We start from the raw sequence: 18,163 nt of genomic DNA, 5'->3' as shown, positions 1-18,163 counted from the left end.
CTGCACTTCCCAAGAGTCGTGCCATCAGAGGCTCCCGTGCCTCCCGTGCCTCCCTTCATCTCAGCACCTGCTTCCTCAGGCTGCAGTGGATGCACACCCAGTTGCCAGTGCTGCACCTCTCCCCAGGGCACCTTCTTTGAGCAATGCACTCGAGTGTCAGGACTTGCAGGGCCGCCCAGCATCCCCACAGGTGAAGCTGAGAGACACGGGGGTCCTGCAGCCACTAGTCAGAATCTTTATTCACCCTGGGGCCACTTTCCCACTCAGCCAGAGGCCACTGTGATCAGACAGGGTGTGCAGGTGGGAGGGCTTCCACATGGAGGTGCCACATGCACAGGAAGGGGTGAGAGACCGAGACTCAGGGGGCAGCCCAGGCCACCCCTGGGCAGGCAGGCTGGGTTGTGGGGGGCAAGAACACATCGTGGGGAAGGGGCTTTCTCTCAGGAGACCTTTCTTCAGTACTCAAAAGTAACCGTCTTGACGCGCAGGTACTCGTTCAGGGCCACCTCTCCTGCAAGACAGTAGGTGCCATGGGGAAGGTCACCCTCACAGCAGCAACTTGGGTAGGCCTCACCCTGTTGCTAGTGCTGCAGCCCTCTGACCTCACAGATCCCTGCGGCAACCATGTGGGGTCAGTGGAGGCTCAGCCCTAGTTACAGATGAGAAACCCAGACCCAGCAGGTGAGGCAGCTGTCGTGGGGTGGGGAAGCTGAGGATCCCGCTGTGGGTGTCGGGATACAGACTACTCTGGGCAACTATTCCAGAAACTTCCCTGCCCTGACTGCCTCCTCGTGAGGCTCGGCAGCCCCATCAGCCCGAGGGCAGTCAAGGGGCTTTCTGGTGGCCTCCTGCTACCCAGAGGTACCAGCCCATCCCCTGTCCCCATGGCCGCCCCCTAGCTAATCGCAGGTCGTGCTACTATGGGGAACAAGAGTCGCAAGCACCCAGAATTTGGCTGTGTTCTGCTGCTGGTGTGCTCGGCCTCACAACCAGTGCCTGGGGCCTGCAGTGCCTGGCATCTCCCCCACTCACTAATGTTGGCCCCAGGAGCCATACTTCACCAGCCAGGCCTGCAGAGGTCTCTGGGCCAAACCCAGTGGGTTACTGGGGATGCCTGGTTTATGTGCACAGGACACAGGACGAGGTAGCGGCAGAGAGGACAGACTGCAAGAGCTCGGGGGCAGAGCTGTAAGTGACAGAGATCAGATCCTGAGGACTCGGCACCCACAGCCTCCTGAATGACAGTGGTCCTTGTAGATTCCAGTGGAAGAACCGAGATGGGGAAGCGGGAAGGAGCGGCAGGCAGGGACGAAGGGAGCAGTACTGTCCAACATGGTGTGTGTGTGCGCATGTGTGTGCCTGTGCGTGTGTGTGCCTGTGCGTGTATGCGTGAACCCCACCTCTGTGGGCACAGTGTTGGGCCTTGGGGTGTTGATGGGGCTCCTTTCACAAGCATCCCTGGGGTTTTCTGCAGGGTGTAAAAGGAGTGGGGAGAAAGTGGAACAGCAACCTCTCCATGGTCAAGCCTCCCCTCCAACTTCCCTGAGGATCCTGAGCTGGGTTCAAGGATAGAGGCTCTAGGAGACAGCTGCTCTCCAGACACTGTCCCCACTGCCCCGCCCCCACTCCTGGGTGTTAGAGCTGGGATCCCCAACTGGAGGTGGTCCTCAGCGGCTGGATTCCATAGTGGCAGGACTGAGAGAGCAGTGTTCATGCTAAATCACGCAAGAGCCATGGAAAGAGGAGTGCCAGACCAGAAACCCTTCCCCTGGCAGGTCAGGCGGGCCTTGTGCTTGGCTACCCACCTGGGTGACACCGTCTCTATGCTGGGGACTCACACTGCCCCACTGGCCTCCACACTCGGCTTCCACAGCTTCTCCGGTTTCTGTGAGTGAAGTTCTAACTGCGGCCCCCCCAGGGTCCTGCTATGTGGCCCCCTGTCTGCCTCCCCAGCTTCCTCCCTCCATCAGTCCTCCCCATCCCTGCACTCAGGCCTCTCTCTGAAGCTCCAGGACCAAAGCTGCTGTCTCCTCTGCCAGGAACACACACCCTCAGGTCTTTATACAGCCTCCTCCAGCCACTCACACCTCAGGGCAGGTGCCACCCCCTTGGAGAGGCCCACCCTAGTCCCCACTAAAATTACCCTCCCAGTCCTCCTAGCCAGATCGCACAGACTTGCCCGTTGCCTAAACTCCCTAGCAGGATCTTGTTTTCTGTCTTCATTTTCACCTGCACCCCCTCCCATCCCAGTAAGAAGCGAGCCCCGGCCTCCAGGACAGGGCCTGGCATAAAGGGGCCTTAACAGATGTCCAGGATTAGGTTACCGAGGTCTTTGCCAAAGCCAGACTGCTTGAAGCCTCCGAAGGGAGCGGCCACATCCGTCTTGTTGTATGTGTTGACAAACACGGTGCCTGCCTCCAGCCTGTCGCTGACATACAGGGCTCTGTTGAGGTCTCTGGTGAAGACGCCGGAGGCCAGGCCAAACTCTGTGGCGTTGGCCCGAGACAGCACAGTGTCCACATCGCTGCATGGAAAACCCAGCAAGAACTCCGTGAGGAGGGTCACAGGGCCCCTCTGGGCACTGCTTGTAGAAAGACCTGCACCTGCCTCCAAGGGAGGCCCGGCCTAAGGTGCCAGGTCCACAGCAAGTGTGGAAGGGTAGGGGAGCCAAGCGAAGAGCAGAGGATGACAGAGCGGAGCAGGGTCCTGTCATCATGGGCAAGCCCCATGCTGTACAGACAGGGGGATGGGAGCCCAGGGACAGGGGCAGGCTGGGCACCACCACACACATCAGGCATTCCTCCGGGAGCTAGACAGGGGGCACCCACAGACATCAGACTTGAAGACTTAGCACACTGTATGCTTAGTAGATGGGAGAAAAGAATCTCATTCTAGTGCCATCAGCATGTGACGAAATTTTTGATAATTGTTTGACGGTTGGAAGTATAATGTATCGGAGATGAGGTGCCACTCTGCAATCATCCCAAAGGTGCTACTCTGAAAGATCATGGGAAAAGAGCCCATGGTAGAGCAATTACGGCCAGGCCGATTCCTCTCCCATTAAGCTGGGTCCGGCCTCCATGACTTGCTGGACCAATGGGACTGGTATAAATGAGGTTCTCAGCTCTCTGAGGCCACTGATGGTTCTTGAGAAGACTTGCACCTTCTACCTGGCCTCTGGGGGAGTTGGGTGCCGGGCAGCAGCAGCCTGACAGACCACAGAGCAGAGGTGGCCAGCTCCATGGAATCCTCACCAAACTGAAGACTCACAAGTGAAATAAGTAACTTGTTATTCCAAGTCACTGGGGCTTGGGGTGGTTATTATGCAGCAGTGGATAAGAGCAGAACCCAGCATGCTGTGAGGCACCAGAGTCCAAGAGGACACTCAGTGGGACCCAGCCCTGCTGGTCCCCTGGGGCTCTCCTAACTTCATTGGTTGAGGAAGGCTTGGCAGGAAGCTCGGCTCCATCCAGCTACATTCCCCTTCTGCAGCTCCCCTCCGCAAAGCTCAAGTGAAGACTGCAGTGAGGCACGGAAAAGGTCAGGTTCTCAAGAGACAGAAGCAGGACTCCCTACCCGTCAGCAAACCGAGAGATGATCATGATGGGCCCAAAGGACTCTTCCTTGGCTATGAACATGTGGTCCTCCACGTCTGTGAAAACAGTCGGCTCGAAGAAGAAACCTGAGGGGAGAGACAGCGAGCCGGTCTGCGGGTGGGCGGTCCTCTCCCCAGCCAGGCCCGGCCCCGCCAGCTACCACACACACATCCCACTCCAGCACTGCCATTCGTGACACTGTGCTGGATGCTACATACTGTGAGTGGCTTTCCTGCCCAGACACACGAGTTCACAGGATCCTCGCAGTGACCTGCGGTGGATCAATGAAATGCTGCTGAGGAAAATGAGCAGCTCAGTGTTGGTCTGTGATAGAGTGGGGATTTTTTTACCTAGTGCAGCCCCTCACATGACTCCCCATCAGTCCCCGTGCAGTAGGTTGAGTGGGGGAAGCCTCGCACACAGACAGGTTCTGATGGACAGGACCTCCCAGGACTGCCTCCCGGCTTCCCAGCCCCTCGGTGCAGGTGCTGATGCTTTAGGTTCAGGGGCAAATGCTCTCCACCAGGATCCAGCCACCTGCTCTCCTGTCAACACATGACCACCCCCTACTCCCATCCAGACTGCTGCCCCTACAGGCCCTAGTTGTAGATGGAGCCACCTCTGACAGCAGAAATGCCTCCTCTATTTCTCCTCTAGACACAGAGTCTTGGGACCCTGAGACCCTACTGGACTGAGATGTAATTTAGCCTGACTGAGGGAAATTGACAGATTTGAAATTTTTTCTTTCTAGTTTTTAGAAAAAAAAAAAAAACTAACTTTAAAAACAACTTAAGGGGATCCCTGGGTGGCGCAGTGGTTTGGCGCCTGCCTTTGGCCCAGGGCGCGATCCTGGAGACCCGGGATCGAATCCCACGTCGGGCTCCCGGTGCATGGAGCCTGCTTCTCCCTCTGCCTGTGTCTCTGCCTCTCTCTCTCTCTCTCTCTGTGTGACTATCATAAATAAATAAAAAAAAATTAAAAAAAAATTATTAAAAAAAAAACAACTTAAAATATTCCATATTTTTCATACATTTACAAATTACATATATATTTAAAGATTTTTTTATCCATTCATGAGATACACAGAGAGAGGCAGAGACACAGGAGGAGGGAGAAGCAGGCTCCCCGCAGGGACCCCAATGGGGGACTCGATCCCAGGACCCAGGGATCACGCCCTGAGCTGAAGGAGATGCTCAACCACTGAGCCACCCAGACGTCCCTATAAATTATATTTTAACGTTAATCACAATTTTTGAAACCTAAGTTAGGTATGAACACGTGTTGACTCATGTGTTATGGCCTGTATTCTCTCAGCCTACAGACTGCTGGCTGCCAGGCGCTGGAGGCCCTGGGCTGGGCAGGAGCTGTCCCTTTCTTGTTCTTTCTGTACTCTTCTCTGCCTCTCTGGACTCTGTAAGGGGGACTGCATGCCCAGCATCCCTCATCCTCTGATTTCTAGTTGGGTTTATATCTTGCAACTCTTCTCCTCATTGGGTTCCAAGAATTCTTCTCCCTCCTCTTGGCCCTCAAGCCAGTGGGTAGTAATGGCAGCTGCCCAGTATCCTGGTTTCTGCATGCTGCACCCTCTGACTGTTCTGCAAACCATGCCTTTGCTTCACTCTCTCCCATCACACCCTGAACTCTGGTCTTATGGACCCCTAGTCTACTGAGTCAGGGAAGGGGTTAGGCAGACAGTGGTTATCAGTGGCCAGGGAGCTCTGTGACACAGAAGCACCTATGGTCTGTGCCTGGATGTTATTTGAGCTGGTTGATGAATTCACCAAGTGAGGAAATGGAGAGGTGTTTGCTAATCAGAGGAGCAGCAGAAGCCCAGGGAACAGGAAAACGTGAGGTGTATTCAGAGAGAGTAAAATGTGGCTGGAGCATAGATCATGGGCAAGCCAGTTAGCAAAAGACCATGGAAGACCCTGGTGTGAAGTGAGGAGTTGGAGCTTGCTGCTGCAGGGGGACGGGTCACTGTAGAAGTTGCTTCAGTGTTGGCGGAGACGTAATAAGACTCCTGGCAGCTACCATAAACAAAGGGTTAGCATGGCACAAGACATTCCTCAGGAAGCAGACGTGATGGTCCAGGTAAAACAAGCTGCAGAGGGTCAGCAGTATGGTAGCAGGGAAGGCAAGAAAGATTTTTAATTTGAGAGAATCAGGCAATTCATTTATAATAGATGGTCAAGAAAAGAGAGTCAAGAATTCATCGTTTCCTTCCCTCTTTCATTCCATCAAATTAATTCAGGTTTGGTGTGAGTCTCCGTGCTGGCATGAAGGACCTAATAGTATAGAAGACAGACACCACACCTATCCCCATATGGCAGGCAGTCTAACAGGGAAGCAGCTCAAACAGTCTGTGCCAAAGCCCTTGGCTCCAGTGACTTGACCAGATGGAAGATTCCAGAGAGGCAAGTGTATGTCTGGGTCAGGACACTCAGATAATGCGATGGATTTAGTACCCATTCAGTCTGAAGGGCCTGGGGTCCTGCAGGTGGGTGTGTCTAGGTGGTCAGGATTTCCGGATGAGGAGGATCCTGGAGACAGATATTTGGGATGGTGTGAACCACTGCAGGGGTGAGATCCTCCAGGGAAATGGTCTGCCATGGGAAGCTTTCCAAGCACAGAGAAGACTTGGGGATATACTTCCATTCAAGGTAAGGTGGAGAAGGAGGTTTAGCGAAAAGTGACCACTGAAAAGTAATGCCAAAGCCAGAAAGCCACGAAAGCCAGTGCCATGGAATCCACGGGAGGAAAGAATTTCAAGGATTCGGAGATGTTTATGGTGAATCAAAGTCCACTATGATACACATTAAACCAGCACTGACTGGATTTCAGCTCTGGTGTCTTCACCTTGCTGGGACCACACCTGGTCTGGCAGGTGTGCAAACAGCCAAGGGCACCATATCTAATGTCCCGGATGAACCCGGAGGCCTGGGAGCCTAACCATGGCCTTCACGTGCCTCCAGATAGAGCTGGGCAGGAAGCCAGAGGCCATGCTGCCTGCCCTGCAGTTCACCAGTGCTCTGACTGACCTGGCCGAGGGACCTGATGCCCACCACAGACCAGGGTGGCTCCCTCCTCCACACCATGTTGGCAGTACTCCACCAGCTTCCGTAGGTGGGCTTGGTGGTTCTGTGGCCCATGGTTGGTGTCCCGGTCTAGAGGGTTGCCAATTTTCATCTTCTTCACCTCTTCTACCTGTGGAAAGTCCTTCCAGTTAGGTCCTGCTCAGCATCTGCCAATGCTCCAAACCTGATGCGCCTAACATGTCTGCATGTTGGTGACCAGCCACTGGCTGCTAAAGAAAGTCCACACGCCCTAAGGATGTTCCATATTCTGGTTCCAAGCCTGCCTTTCAGAGTGAAATCCCAAATGTACCCTATGCGCAAAGCCTAGTGTCAGACAAGCTGGGAAAAGAGAGGTGTCCAGGGACACAGGGGAGTGCTGGAGATGGGCCCGCAAGGAGCGTGTCACTACCGCGGTCCTGCACCCAGCTTCAAGTGCTGAGAAGCTGAGAGAATGCTTGTCTGAGCTCCAGAATGTGGATGGGAGTGGGGCAGGGCAGCTCTGGTCCTGCTGGAGCGCCACGGTGACAGACTCTAAGCGGAGTGGAGGGCCAGCTTTGAGGCCACCACTCTTGCCCCAACCTCTGCCTGCCTCCAAGGCCAGTCCCAAGACCCCTCCTCTGGGAAGCCTTCCTTGTTGCCTCAGCCAAGCTACAAGTAGGTCTAGGCTTTGCCCACTGAGACGTGGATTTGGGTCTCGTACAAGATGTGTCAGGCGGCATCTGCCAGATTCTGAGGCTGGGTGCAGAGTCAGAAAAGCCTTTGAATATGGGTGCTGTGCTACAGAAGAGAACTCGGGGGCATAACCAGTGAGAGGTAGACATCAGACCTTCCGGGCTCCAGGCTGGGGCTCGCCCCTCTCATTTTTGTCACATCTCTTCAGGCTTCTTCCCTAGTTTCTTAAAACCAAACAAAGCCAATGCCGCCCTCCCCATAGCTGCGTCAAAGTCAGGCCTGACTGGCCGCTTCCTCCTCGGAGGCCAGGGCTACTTCACCCCTCCATTCAGGCTCTGCACCCCGCCCCCCAGCCAGGCCTAATTGGATGCAGAAGACACCCTCTCACCAAGGACCCCTTAGCACAGTAGGCTGTTGCGCCCCTTCTTTGCTCCCACCTGGCCACCGACGACCCCTAGCCCCATCTGTCCCTAGGATGCCAAGAGCAGTAATGCTGAGTGTTCTGGTTGTGCAGCTCACTTCCTGTATTTGGGAACTGACACTATCCTGACAGTTCTGCTGGGATTGTGACCTTTGCTATCACTCTGTGGGGGTTGATGACTCTCTTGCAGACTCCTAGAAGGGACTGGGGCTTGCTTAGCTCTGTGTTCCCCACAACTACACCCACTCAGTGAGCTGCCCCCTAGTGGGTCCTTCATCATGACTCCCCATCTGTGCTCCAGGTTCAGCTAGTCCTGCCAGGCTGCCCAACTCCCAAACTACAATGGGTTATGCATTACACTCATTTCCCATTGGGGTAGGCTTCGTTTCCCACCTCCTGAATCTGGGCTGGGCTGTGCCTTGCTTTGGCAGGTAGAATGTGGGAGAAACAAACTTTGGAGGTCCCAAGAGGCATTTACACTCCTATTCTCATAGGAGCCCTGCCATTGGCCTTGCATGTGTCCAAGCACATGCTGCAGGATGTCCACAGGGACAACAATGAACCATCCCAACACAGCCACCAAGTGCCCCCATGACCGCAGATGCATGAGCAAGCTCAGCTGAACCTGGGCTGGTGCCCACACAGCCAACGCGCAGGGCTGTGCCTGCATAAATATCTGTTATCCTGAGCTACTAAGTTTGGGGAGTAGCTCATTATGTAAGCACCCACCCTGCAGCAGCCATGAGAGGTGGCTGCTGATGGTCGCAGGTCCAAGGGAGACCTCCTCCAGCCCATGGACACTCATAGCCAACAGCTGTTGACAGAGGACAAAAGCTTGGCCCATTGACCCCAGGGGTATCTCCAGAGCTCCTATCTGTGGGTCAGTCTAGGGCTGGATGTCACTCGAGACCATGTCTTGTCTCTGTCCTCTCCTGGTCACTCCCACCTCCTGGGCTTCACCTGACAGCTTGCCCACAGTGAGCCACATACACCTGAATTCCTGGCTTAGGCTTCTCTGCTAGGGAGCTGACCTAGGACAGACCCTTTTTGGTTATGTCAGTTTGAGCTGCAGGGTTACTATTTCTTCCTGAAACAGTAAAAAAACAAGTGAAAAAGGATACAGCTTTGCCCAATGGTTTCCTCACTCAGGTGGACAGTGCCTGAAGCCACATGGCCCAGCCCTGCCTCTCTGTCCCCAGCCCCCTGCAGCACATGTGGCTGCCCCAGTGAAGACTCTGCAGTAGAACTTACCACCTTCTGCACAAACTGGTCATGAATTGAGTCCTCTACAAAAAGCCGGCCCGCTGCAATGCAGTTTTCCCCTTTGTTGAAGAAGACAGAGCTCATCCCCTTCGGAGAATGGATAAGAATGCGAGCTTAGAGCCGCTCCCAGGGTGCCAGCCCCCTATATCCCACCAGCCCTTCTTATAGGGAAGGGGAGGAATGTGTGTGTTCCAATCTCCGATGGGATGGTGGGCCAGGCCCAGCCAGCAATGGGCACACAGGTTCTATTCATTCTTTGATCATCTTAAGAGAACAGATGAGTCCCATCCCCTGGGGGACACCTGTGTTCACACTGCAGAGAGTGGAGGACAAGAGGGAGTGGAGTGGAGTGGAGTGTGCGTGGAGACACTATATACAAGTGTGTTTCCTGGGGTGATGTAGGAGGGGTCATAGCCCACTCTCTTGGGGCTGAGCCTGGAGAGTCTATTCACTTGGAGTGGGCAGCAGTTGGCAGGCAAAGGCAGGCAGGCAGGCAGCCCCATGTTGTGGGAGGGACAGGGTGCCAGCCCAGGCTTGAGAGAACTCCTAGGAGTCCAGAATAAATGTTAGACCTGGTAGCCCTATGTGGGGGGCTAGGGGAGGAGGGAGAGCTTGGCTCTCCTGGCAGCTGGGATTTAACTGCCCAGTGACATGGCCTAGGCCTCTGGCCCTACAGTAGTGGCCTTGGCACTGGGACCAAGAGCCTGCGCTTATGGACTTGCCTCCCTCAGTTTCCCTATCCGAGGCCCACTCCCTTTCATGTTCATGCTGGGCATCACACTGACCTCCAAGGCACAGTGAGACTTGGATGGAATGGGGCATACCTGGATGGAATGGATACCTGGTTGAAATGGCTTGCTCAGTTGTGGAGTGGGGGACAGAGGTGTGGAGAGGGGGACCAAGGCATAACAACGACAATGACAATATGAACATAAGAACAACTGACACACAGCACCTGCCACATCTTCTGTGCCCTTCAGGCTTATTAATAGCTTGTTGAACCCCTGGAGTATAGGAGTATTCTCCCCCCTGGTACAGGTGAAAGCACGAGGCCCAGAAACATGAAGTAGTTAGCCCCATGAGTCTCTCATGAGACTCATGAGGCTGCCCCATGAGTCAATGGTGGGGATGGACAAGTAGGCACAGCAAAAAGGAAAAGCCATCTGCTGATTTCAGAACAGATGGACAGATGGAACTATGGCTTACATTTCCCATTCTGTGAAGCTGATCTCAGTAATCCTGACCATTATGAAACTTCTCAGTATGCTTGTTTTCTGGAAGGCATATGTCATTCCTTGCCCTCTAGGTCCCTTCCTGCCAGTCTAGGCCAAATGTGTGAGTTTGACTGTAGAGTCAGAGACGGGTGCCCCACCTCCACCCCCCAGGCAAGCCCTCACCATCTGCACAGCCTTGCTGAGGTCACAGTCAGCAAAGATGATGAGGGGCGACTTCCCTCCCAGCTCCAGGGACACCTTCTTCACGTTACTCAGGGCGCAGCTGAAAGGGACAGAGGTTGGTAAGGCTGGGTGCCTGGGGTACTGAGACATGGGGGCTCCAGGTGGAGGGGCCAAGGGAAAGAGGGCAAGCTTCTCCCCAGCCCCACGTGCATCAGCTCTCTCCTTTCCCTCCCCTTGCCACTCTGCTGCCTTCCTCTTCCATACCCAGGCCCATGCCCACCACAGGGCCTTTGCTCTCATAGCCCCCTCTGGCTCACTCCTCCTTCAGATATTCTTGAAGCTCATTCATCACTTCCTTCGGTTTCTGCTCCATCCCCTTGTTGGGGTGCCTGCCCCAAGTGCTCCCTATAATTTGCACACCCTTGTGCTCCGTGCCTGCTGTGCTTTGCTGCATGTTTTATTTGTGTCTGACCCTGGTCATCAAAGCATAAGTCCCACTGGGCAGGCAGGCATTTGTCAGGTCATATGGCTGTTTGGTGGATATCCAACAAATAAACCAAACACAGAACCATTCCCCAGTTGGGACAGCTGCAATGCCATAGGGGCTTCGACACCTTGGATTTTTAGTGACAGGTGCAGAGAGAAGCTGGGGATCCTGTGCACACTGCCTCAGTGTGCACAAAGTGGACCTATTGATACTGTCCTCAGAGGGACGCTCAAAGCACTGGGCCGGTGAAACACAGGCATGGCGCAGGGTGGGAGTGGGGGATCTCCTCACTCAGGACTGACACAGCAAGGGGGCTTCCATCTCAGGTGCCAGTCATAGGGGTCTTGGAAAGCCCCCAGAAGATGGCAGTCCCAGAGCCACAGGATGCTACCCATACCCTCCTGCCCTGGAGTCCTCAGAGCTGACATTCACTGAGCCCTGACTCGGACCTTAGCACACATGGGCTTACATATGGCTATCACCTACACAGCACAGGGGAGACTAGCTAGCTTTTGCAGCTACCCTGCCCACTCCCTCATCCGTCCATTTGTCCTGCATCACTCCCTGCCTCCCCCTCTTCAAGTGCTGAGGCTTGCCCTCCTATACCTCAAAATGCATCAGAGCAGCTCCACCTGGTCCACTGACAGGCTATGATAACAGCCTCTACTGACCCTGAAGGCACACTCCAACAGCCACATTGGCTGTGGCTCCTGACCCAGAAGACGACGTCATGTAAAGCTGCTGTGATCCAGCATGGTATCACTCAAGGAAAGGAACAGGGTCCAGACTGCACCCTGGCTCACAGAGTGGGTATGTGGGGCCAAAAGGTGAGAATCTCATCTTGTGGGGCACAGAGAGCCCATGGAGAGCAGGACCAGAGGCTGCAGAAGAGTCTAGGAAGAAAAAACACTGCTCTGCATTGAGATGAGATGTTATTTTAACACAAGAGAAGCCTTTCTCCCCGTGGAATTGTCACATCATGGCTAGACTACCTGGGAGGTCCACGCATGAGCCTTGCAACAGAGAGGTGGGTGGTCACATGGCCTCAGAGAAAGGTGTCAGTATACCCAACAGAAGCCCCAGCTTCTTTCTGTTTGTACCTTTCAATCAAGTACAGTTGTCTGAAACCCACTCCCAGAGTTCAGCTTCAGTGGGGTGGGGCTCAGGCATCCTGTGGTTGTCTTGGGGTACTGAGTTGTGGTCCAGCCCTCTCCAAGCTCATCAGCTACATAGACCAGCACCATGGAGCATGCAAACACCCTCGCTGAACTGATGGGGAAACTGAGGTCTGGAAGGGTCAGGGCTTGGCCACAGTCATATCATAAATTAATGACAGACCCAGGAATAAAACCCTAGCTGGCTGAGGCAAGTCCAAGGAATAAGAGATGATGTTCTAGAACAGGTCAGTCCAATAGAATAGAACAAAAGCCTCAAATACCAGCCTCAGTAATCCTGAGGCACAGCACCTGCCACATCTTCTGTGCCCTTCAGGCTTTTGCATAATGGCAAATTGCATTCAGGCAAATTGCATAATGGCAATTTTTTGGTGCCACTAAAAAAATAAATTTCTTTTAGTTTTGAAAGAAAACTAAAAAGAAACCAATGAAATTAATTCTAATATATTTTATTTAACCCAATTAATAAAAAATATTATTTCCACTTGCAATAAATAGAAGAAGTTAGTACTACTCTGTGCAGTAAGTTTTCAAAATCTGGTGGGCCTTTTACACTTGGAGCACATCTCAGTTCATAGCAGCTCTATCCCAGGCAGCCACATGTACTCATGGCTCCAAATCGCACTGAGGCTTCCGCACCCGCTGGTCTGAGTGTGCTCCACAGAGCAGCCACAGCAGCCTCACCAAGGGCTTGTCAGAACCCAGACACAAGGTCAGAACCTGCAACAGGCTCACATATGGCACTGCCCACAACCCAACACTGTGACCAGAGGTACCCAACCACCTACCTCTTCATGATGTGTTTCCCCACCTCTGTAGAACCCGTAAACCCAATTTTCCGCACATCAGGATGGTCTGAGAGTCTCTGGCCAACCAGCGAGCCTGCGGATGAGAGTGGGCAAGGGGGTCAGGGCGGCCGCTGGGTGCTGAGCAGGAGTACAAGTTCCACCACCCTTCACACTTACATCTTGAAGCCAGAGCTGTGGGATGTGCCCCCAATTGCTTAGCGCCCTCAGTGCCCAGGGCTCGATGGGTCTCATTGCCTGCCACAGGCAGAACTGTGTTCCCTCAGACTTAATTATTTTGAAATCCTTACCCCCAGCACCTCAGATCTGACTGTATTTAGAGAGAGGGTCTTTAAAGGGGTGGTTAAGACAAAACCATCTTCTTTCTTCAACACATGCTGTCTCCTCAGCTGATCTCACCTCGGCTCACCTCTTCAAATGCCACCTCCTGATACATCATCCTCTAAATCTGTCTAGGATCTGGATCCACTTGTGATTCCTCTGACTGCTCGGCACCTCCACTTGGATGTCTAACAGCCTCTCAAATTCAATATATTTGAAACTGAACTCTTAATCTTTCCCCAGAAGTGTTCCTCCTACAGGTTCTCCATTTCAGTAAACAACCTCTCCTTGCAGCAAGTTGTTGAAGCCAAGAACCTGGGAGTCAGTCTTGACACTTCCCTTCCCCACTTCATCAACTGCCCAATCCTGGAGGAGGAGAACTGTCCCTCCATTTCCACTGCTCCCCTGCCTCTAAGTTCATAAAACTGCATATGCCCAGGTGCACTTGTGGAGATTCTGGTTCAATAGGTTTGGAGTGCAACATTTACATTCTCTATTTATAGTTAAAGCTCTATAAGTGATTTATTTTTAAGTTTTATTTATTTATTTGAGAGAGAGAGAGAGAGAGAGAGAGAGAAACGAGAACATGAGTAGGAAGAGAGGCAGAGGGAGAGAATCTTCAAGCAGACTTCCCACTGAGCATGGAGCACAATCCTGGGCTCAATCCCACAACACATGAAATCATGACCTGAGACAAAACCAAGAGTCAGATGCTTAATGGGCTGAGCCCCCCAGAGGCTCCAGCTCTACAAGTGACTTTGATACTAATTCCATTCCACCATCCTTGTCAAAAAGAAGATAACTGGCAAAGTAAATATTTGCAAAAGATATATCTGATAAAGGCTTGTTATCCAAAATATACAGAGTTCAATAATAAGAAAATAAACAGGGATCCCTGGGTGGCGCAGCGGTTTGGCGCCTGCCTTTGGCCCAGGGCGCGATCCTGGAGACTCGGGATCGAATCCCACATCGGGCTCCCGGTGCATGGAGCCTGCTTCTCCCTCTGCCTATGTCTCTGCCCCTCTCTCTCTCTCTCTCTCACTGTGTGCCTATCATAAATAAATAAAATAAAATAATTTAAAAAAAAGAAAAGAAAATAAACAACCCAATTTTTAAAATGGGTGAAGGATCTGTACACACACCTCATCATAGAAGATATACAGATGAAAAATGAGTATATGTAAAGATGCTTAACATATATCACTAGAGATTGCAAATTAAAACAATCACTACATACTTATCAAAATGTCCAGTATCCTAAATGTTGACAATACCAAATGTTGAAGAGGTTTAGAACAACAGAAATCCTCATTCATGGCTGGTAAGAATGCAAAATGGTGTGACTGATTTGGAAGACAGTTTGGCCATTTCTTACAAAAGTAAAAATAGCCATATCATAATCAACCACACTCCTTGGTATTCACCAAATGAGTTGAAAACTTATGTCTACATGACACACTGCACAAAGATATTTCTAGCAGCTTTATTCATAGCTGCAAAAACGTGGAAGCAACTGAGATGTCCTTCAGTAGGTGGACAGATAAATAACCTGTGGTACATCCAGACTATGGAATAGTATTCAGCATTAAAAAGAAATGAGCTGCAGATCAGCGTCCCCGCCCCTGGAGCATCCAGGCCTCTGCAGCCTGAGAGCTCCATAGTTACCGTGGGAGCTGAATTCAGGGCTTCAGAGCTGGCCGCCTCCACTGTGGTTGTTCCTCCTGGGGCCTCACGGAGTAAACAACCCCCACTGAGCCTCACGGTGGCCTCACCGGATAAACAGGATAAACATTACTCACTGAGCCCTGCACCAGGCAGGGGGCAGAGCAGCACCCCCAAGTGCTAACACCTGAAAATCAGCACAACAGGCCCCTCCCCCAGAAGACCAGCTAGTCGGACAAGTTCCAGGGGAAGTCAAGGGACTTAAAGTATACAGAATCAGAAGATACTCCCCTGTGTTTTGTTTTTGCTTTTGTTTTTGTTTTTTATTTTTGATTTCTGTTTGCTTTCCCCACCCTTTTTTTCCTTTCTTTCCCTTTCTTTCTCTTTTTCTTCTTTTTTTTCATTTTTTCTTCCTTTTTTCTTTTTCTCTTTTCTTTCCTTCTTTTTCTCCTCTCTTTTTCTCCTTTTCCCAATACTACTTGTTTTTGGCCACTCTGCACTGAGCAAAATGACTAGAAGGAAAACCTCACCTCAAAAGAAAGAATCAGAAACAGTCCTCTCTCCCACAAAGTTACAAAATCTGGATTACAGTTCAATGTCAGAAAGCCAATTCAGAAGCACTATTATAAAGCTATTGGTGGCTCTAGATAAAAGCATAAAGAACAGAAGAGACTTCATGACTGCAGAATTTAGATCTAATGATGCAGAAATTAAAAATCAATTGAATGAGATGCAATCCAAACTAGAGGTCCTAACGACAAGGGTTAACGAGGTGGAAGAACGAGTGAGTGACATAGAAGACAAGTTGATGGCAGAGAGGGAAACTGAGGAAAAAAGAGACAAACAATTAAAGACCATGAAGATAGGGATCCCTGGGTGGCGCAGCAGTTTGGCGCCTGCCTTTGGCCCAGGGCGCGATCCTGGAGACCCGGGATCGAATCCCACATCGGGCTCCCAGTGCATGGAGCCTGCTTCTCCCTCTGCCTGTGTCTCTGCCTCTCTCTCTCTCTCTGTGACTATCATAAATAAATAAAAATTAAAAAAAAAAAGACCATGAAGATAGATTAAGGGAAATAAACGACAGCCTGAGGAAGAAAAACCTACATTTAATTGGGGTTCCCGAGGGCGCCGAAAGTGCCAGAGGGCCAGAATATGTATTTGAACAAATCCCAGCTGAAAACTTTCCTAATCTGGGAGGGAAACAGGCATTCAGATCCAGGAAATAGAGAGATCCCCCCCCAAAAATCAATAAAAACCGTTCAACACCTTGACATTTAATAGTTAAGCTTGCAAATTCCAAAGATAAATAGAAGATCCTTAAAGCAGCAAGAGACAAGAAATCCCTGACCTATTTCACTCAGCATAATACTCTCCAGTTCCATCAATGTTGAAGCAAATGGTGGGTATTTCAATCGGAGAAGGACAAACATTATATGTTCTCAATCATTTAGGGAATATAAATAATAGTGAAGGGAATAGAAGGGAAGGGAGAAGAAATGGGTAGGAAATATCAGAAAGGGAGACAGAACAATAAGACTCCTAACTCTGGGAAACGAACTAGGGGAGGTGGAAGGGGAGGAGTGCGGGGGTGGGGGTGAATGGGTGATGGGCACTGAGGGGGGCACTTGACAGGATGAGCACTGGGTGTTATTCTGTATTTTGGCAAATTGAAAACCAATAAAAAATAAATTTATCGTTAAATAAATAAATAAATAACCATATTTACCATGACTACATGAGAAAGCTGCCATGATACAATATATGCTACCATGATATGAGTGTTGTAGATGTTTTCTGTTTTATATTTTTCTGTATTTTTCAATTTTTCTTAGAAAACAAGTTTAATTTAGGAAAAAAGAAATATGATTTGAAAATTTTAGATTTCTAAAGATCTAGAGGATATAAATTCAAAAAGAAAAAAAAAAAGAAATCCCTGACTTTTATGGGGAGAAGTATTAGGGTAATAGCAGACCTCTCCACAGAGACCTGGCAGGCCAGAAAGGGCTGGCAGGATATATTCAGGGTCCTAAATGAGAAAAACACGCAACCAAGACTACTTTATCCAGCAAGGCTCTTATTCAGAATGGAAGGAGAGATAAAGAGCTTCCAAGAAGGCAGGAACTGAAAGAATGAATATGTGACCTCCAAACCAGCTCTGCAAGAAATTTTAAGGACTCTTAAAATTCCCCTTTAAGAAAAAGTCCAGTGGAAAAATCCACAAAAACAAGGACTGAATAGATATCATGATGATACTAAACTCATATCTTTCAATAGTAACTCTGAACGTGAACGGGCTTAATAACCCCATCAAAAGGCACAGGGTGTCAGACTGGATAAAAAAGCAGGACCCATCTATTTGCTGTCTACCAGAGACTCATTTTAGACAGAAGGACACCTACAGCCTGAAAATAAAAGGTTGGAGAACCATTTACCATTCAAATGGTCCTCAAAAGAAAGCAGGGGTAGCCATCCTTCTATCAGATAAACTAAAATTTACCTTGAAGACTGTAGTGAGAGATGAAGAGGGACACTATATCATACTTAAAGGATCTATCCAACAAGAGGACTTAACAATCCTCATTATATATACCCTGAATGTGGGAGCTGCCAAATATATCAATCAATTAATAACCAAAGTTAAGACATACTTAGATAATAATAGACTTATACTCGGTGACTTCAATCTAGCGCTTTCTACACTCGATAGGTCTCTAAGCACAACATCTCCAAAGAAACGAGAGCTTTAAATGATACACTGGATCAGATGGATTTCACAGATATCTACAGAACATTATGTCCAAACTCTACTGAATACACATTCTTCTCAAGTGCACATGGAACTTTCTCCAGAATAGACCACATACTGGGTCACAAATCAGGTCTGAACCGATACCAAAAGATTGGGATCGTCCCCTGCTTATTCTCAGACCATAATGCCTTGAAATTAGAACTAAATAACAATAATAAGTTCGGAAGGACCTGAAACACGTGGAGGTTAAGGACCATCCTGCTGAAAGATGAAAGAGTCAACCAGGAAATTAAGGAAGAATTAAAAGATTCATGGAAACTAATGAGAGTGAAGATACAACCGTTCAAAATCGTTGGGATACAGCAAAAGCAGTCCTGAGGGGGAAATACATCGTAATACAAACATCCGTCCAAAAACTGGAAAGCATTCAAATACAAAAGCTAATCTTGCACCTAAAGGAGCTAGAGAAAAAACAGCAAAGAGATCCTACACCCAGCAGAAGAAGAGAGTTCATAAATATTTGAGCAGAACTCAACGAAA

At 50.3% G+C, this 18,163-nt stretch overlaps 1 protein-coding gene across 3 annotated transcripts in view; it reads right to left on the bottom strand.

Annotated features, from left to right (window-relative positions):
* Positions 1 to 221: 221 nt before the first annotated feature.
* Positions 222 to 18,163, bottom strand: part of ALDH1L1 (aldehyde dehydrogenase 1 family member L1) — a 103,555-nt gene continuing 85,613 nt past the window's right edge. For all 3 annotated transcript variants that reach the window (XM_041761137.1, XM_041761136.1, XM_041761135.1), the window contains exons 17-23: positions 12,874 to 12,967; positions 10,424 to 10,523; positions 9,015 to 9,113; positions 6,635 to 6,800; positions 3,577 to 3,682; positions 2,325 to 2,524; positions 222 to 511 (exon numbers count right to left, since the gene is read on the bottom strand). In XM_041761137.1, coding sequence (XP_041617071.1) covers positions 456 to 511; positions 2,325 to 2,524; positions 3,577 to 3,682; positions 6,635 to 6,800; positions 9,015 to 9,113; positions 10,424 to 10,523; positions 12,874 to 12,967 — 821 coding nt within the window. In that variant the 3' untranslated portion in view covers positions 222 to 455. The remainder of the gene's footprint in view (positions 512 to 2,324; positions 2,525 to 3,576; positions 3,683 to 6,634; positions 6,801 to 9,014; positions 9,114 to 10,423; positions 10,524 to 12,873; positions 12,968 to 18,163) is intronic.

Source organism: Vulpes lagopus, chromosome 7 (assembly GCF_018345385.1).
Source record: "Vulpes lagopus strain Blue_001 chromosome 7, ASM1834538v1, whole genome shotgun sequence".
NCBI lineage: Eukaryota > Metazoa > Chordata > Mammalia > Carnivora > Canidae > Vulpes > Vulpes lagopus.
Note: the sequence above shows the minus strand (reverse complement) of the source record. Positions and strands in the feature narration are given on the sequence as shown.